The sequence below is a fragment of the Ixodes scapularis genome, unplaced genomic scaffold (genome assembly GCF_016920785.2).
Source record: "Ixodes scapularis isolate PalLabHiFi unplaced genomic scaffold, ASM1692078v2 PGA_scaffold2__306_contigs__length_199485367, whole genome shotgun sequence".
Classification (NCBI taxonomy): Eukaryota; Metazoa; Arthropoda; class Arachnida; order Ixodida; family Ixodidae; genus Ixodes; species Ixodes scapularis.
Genome location: NW_024609857.1, coordinates 95,772,186 through 95,776,082, shown reverse-complemented (window position 1 = coordinate 95,776,082; position 3,897 = coordinate 95,772,186). Strand labels below are relative to the sequence as shown.

The 3,897-nt window shown below is 56.0% G+C and overlaps 1 protein-coding gene across 1 annotated transcript; it reads right to left on the bottom strand.

The window, feature by feature from the left end:
• Positions 1-497: 497 nt before the first annotated feature.
• On the bottom strand, positions 498-2,966 carry LOC8023765 (frizzled-4). The gene has a single exon (XM_002402924.4). The coding sequence runs from the start codon at positions 2,691-2,693 to the stop codon at positions 969-971; it is 1,725 nt and encodes a 574-aa protein (XP_002402968.1). The 5' UTR covers positions 2,694-2,966; the 3' UTR covers positions 498-968.
• Between the last annotated feature and the right edge of the window lie 931 nt (positions 2,967-3,897).

Below are 3,897 nucleotides of genomic sequence, written 5' to 3'. Positions count from 1 at the left end.
CTCTGCACATTTTTCTGTTTTGTCTATGAATTTTTAAAATTACAAAAAAAAAAAAAGGTACGCGAATAATAAAAAAAAAAAAAGAAAACATTAAAGCGGACCCATTGCACAAAGAGCCAAATGGCTCTGGACTAACCAACAAATGAAAGAAGGACCTGCCAGAATGATGTCTCAGCAACAAAACACCTGAAAGAGCCAAGTCAAAGCAGACAAGCCCAGAAGAAAAACAAACCGCGCGCCAGTTCGGGAAGCGTCATGCGCAACTGAATGCGCGTTAGAAGAAAAGGGACCGAGGCAAAAACACAAATGGAAATAACGAACTAGCGAGGCTGGCGGGCGCCATCATTCAAAGGCAAAGGCTGACTGGAAATCGTGCGGCTGTACATCACCTCCATAACGAAGGGACACCTGCTGCCCGAGCAGAACTCGCGCGCTGCCGAGGATAGGCAAACACAATCCCACACTGACGGTAAAAGAAAAGGAAAGCATTGACCAAATTTGTTTCTTTGAACGCAAATATACGTATAGCTTGTATTTCGTCACATGAACAAGAGCTTGTACAACACAATGAAATGGGAGTTTGTACATAACCAACGTTTTCTTTGCACAGGCTCGAAGCCAGTCGCTTTAGCATGCAGTGTGAGGACCTTAGCGTCCGACAGATGACTTTAAAAGTTTAAATACAAAATCTCGGGAACTATGATACAATATGTACAAACAGTCCTTTCCACTTTACAGTAATGTACAACTACGAGAGGTTTTCGTAGACAGTTCCAAGAGGTCTCGCTGAATGCCGGCACCGGCGTCCATTTCTCTTGGCGGCACTGTCGTCGAAGCAGTCCTGGAACTCGCGGAGGTTATCCAATGGGTCACGTTTCGTGCGAACACCACACGGAATGCAGAGTTCATCCAGTCGCGACACATTAGGGGGCACGCACCCGCAGCGGCATTCAGCGAGAACCCTAGCGTCAAACGGTCGTTTCTGAACCACCTTTCGCCCTGAGCACCCTCTTGGGCTTGTCGATGGTCGCAGTCCGTTTCAACATGGGCTGGTGCTGGTAGTGATGCGCCGTGAACACCGGGCCGTGCAAGGGCTTGTGGTCGATGTACTGCGGCACCATAGGTCGTCGACACGCCGCCAGTGGCACCCGACTCGACCAAGTCCACAACCCCGTCGTGATGCCCACGACGAGCGACATGAAGATGCGGAGCGTGAACACCTCCAGGTTAGGTCTAAAGGCCGACCCGGCCGCCAGCCACTCGTCCCGGTATGAGTACTCGTAGATGTAAGAGGCCAGCACACAGGCAGCGGGGACCATGTAGAGGACCGCGAAGATGCCCACACGGATCATGATGATCTCGAGCTTGTCCGCCTTGGGCGCGTGGCCCAGACTGTCTCTGGATCGCATCATGGTCACGATTCCCCAGGCGAGGAAGATGGCGCCGACCAGGAGGTAGACGATGGAAGGCAGGACCACGAAACCCAGGAGCGCGTGCCTGTTCTGGTTGCCCACGAAACACGTGCCGGTCAGTTCGTCCGCGTCGACCACGCGCATGACCAGGATGACGATGGTCTGGACGGCCGGCAGGACCCAGGCAAAGAAGTGGAAGGCAGTCATGTGCTTCTGGACGCGTTCGTGGCTCCAGCGAAGCCCTGCCGACAGGAACCAGGTGACGGTGAGCACAACCCACCAAGTGGCGCTGGCCATTCCGAAGTAGTAGAGCAGCATGAAGACCACAGTGCAGTTGATGTTGTCCACCCCCTCTTGGATCAGGATGGACACCTCGTGCTGGCTGTCCAGGTGACAGGAGACGCTAGAGCGGCCCAGCAGCAGACGGACGAAGTACGCCACGCAGTAGACGTTGTAGCATCCGCTCATGTAGATGATGCCGCGCTCCGGGTAGTGGAACCGCCGAGAGTCTACGAAGAAGGTGCCCAGCGTGAACAAGGTGGACAGGAAGCACAGGCAGGCCCACACGCTGGTCCAGATCTCGGCGAACCGCTTGTTCTCCTGTGTGAACAGGATGTCCCGGTCGCACAGGTGCGCGCAGCGTTCGGTGCGGTTGATGAAGAAGAAGTAGCGGTCGCCGTGGTGGTACGCGTCGCACAGGCCCCTCAGGCGAGCCCGATCGGCACCCGGGGGCGGCAGGGGCTTGCGGCTGAGGCGCGGAGGCTTGGGCCGGAATCCGTCCCGAAAGCGCTCACTCTCTTCGGGAGCCGGTCCGTCCATGCACATGTGTCGGTGGTTGTTCTGTGGCGGGAACTTGGAACAGTTGAGCGCCGCGGGCCACGGGAAGCCAAACTCCTGGAGCACGGGTTGGCACCTGGTACGGACACTTTCGCAGAGGGGCCTGCACGGTCCGATAGGCTGGGCCACCTTCTCGGTGCACATGGGCACGTATACGGAGCAGAGGAAGAACTTGAGCTGGGACGCGCATCCGTACTGCACGAGCGGCTTGAAGGTCTGAAGCTGCAGTTGCGCGTCTTGCTGGAGTTCGTGGCCGACCAGGTTGGGCATCCCGGTGACGTTGTATCCGATATCCTTGCACATCTCGATGCGGATGGGCTCGCACATGCGTCCGGAGTCCGTGACCGCCGGACAAGCGGGCGCCAGAAGTAGCAGCAGGAGCGAGGTCGCCGCCAGCGAGGAGGCGCCGCCGCCACCGACGGGCCGTGCACACGACGAAGGCATGCTTGCTACGTCTCTCGGGTAGACTACGACGAGCACGTCGACGAACTACGCTATTCACTGGGATCGCGCTACGAGACGAGTCCGGCAAGCATCCTGGGCCGGACACGGAACGCAAGTGACGGGACAACCCACGAGACAGCACCTATTTGAAGGAAGCAGCGCATTCTTCTCAAAACTCGAGGGCCCCCGCGTTATCCTCGAGCAAGTACAAAGCCGCGCGGACCAATGAGCGCTCGCCCGAGAGAGAGCGGCCGTCCCCGCCTTTTCCTCCTCGCCCTCTCGCTCGCCTTTTCCCTGCGTTGGAGATTAACAAGGTGCGCTCCACGCGGGCCTTTGGTTTGGCCTGACTACCGATAGATGGCGCCACTTCACAGGACCACTCCCGCCCTGTTCTCCTCCGAGAACCTGTAGGTCCTCCTGCGAGCCTGTTTTCCCCGCACACTCCTCTCCCACGAGGCGCGTGCGGCCGGCCGAGCGGCCGAGCAGCGGAGTCGTTGGGCGCGCAAACGAGCGAACGAGTATTTTCAACGGGGGGAAGAGCGTTGACAGGCGTGGCGGAATGGAGCGGCACGCTGTTTGCACACGTAACAAAGTGGCGCCACGCACAAGGGCGAGTCGCTGCGGCGGCCAGTTTTTTTTACGGGGAAATTGGCGGCTGCCGCCGCCGTACCGTGGTCACTCTTTGCCGCCCTCTGGATATTTGCGGGCGTCTCTGCGCTGCTGAGCCAGAACGCAGTGTAGATAATACGCCTGCACAAATCGAACATCGTTAGGATTTGGCGCTCGATACAAAACGAGATTAGGGAGTTTTAGTAGATCGTTCCGCAAACTCCGTTGACAATGTCCGATACTTCGCAGACTTTGTGGAGCTGTCGGAACGGTCGAGTAAAACTCTCTACTACCAGTATAGTCCTCCAGTACAGGAGAAATAAGTCAGTAAAAAAAGTGATGCTTATATATATATATATATATTCTGACGCGTATGGTACTGCAATTTCTAATGTACGTTGGCGGTCACTACTTTTTTGGGTATGGAAAATAACGTTTGCACGATGCAATGCGTGGTCATAAGTAACGCTCAGCAACGCAACTTACGCAACAATTGCGATGCACCAGGATTGAAAGAAGTCTTACGTTACGGGAGAAATTCATTGGTGCGTTCGTACATATATGCCGCATTTATTCTTAAGAGACTGGTTGGCTA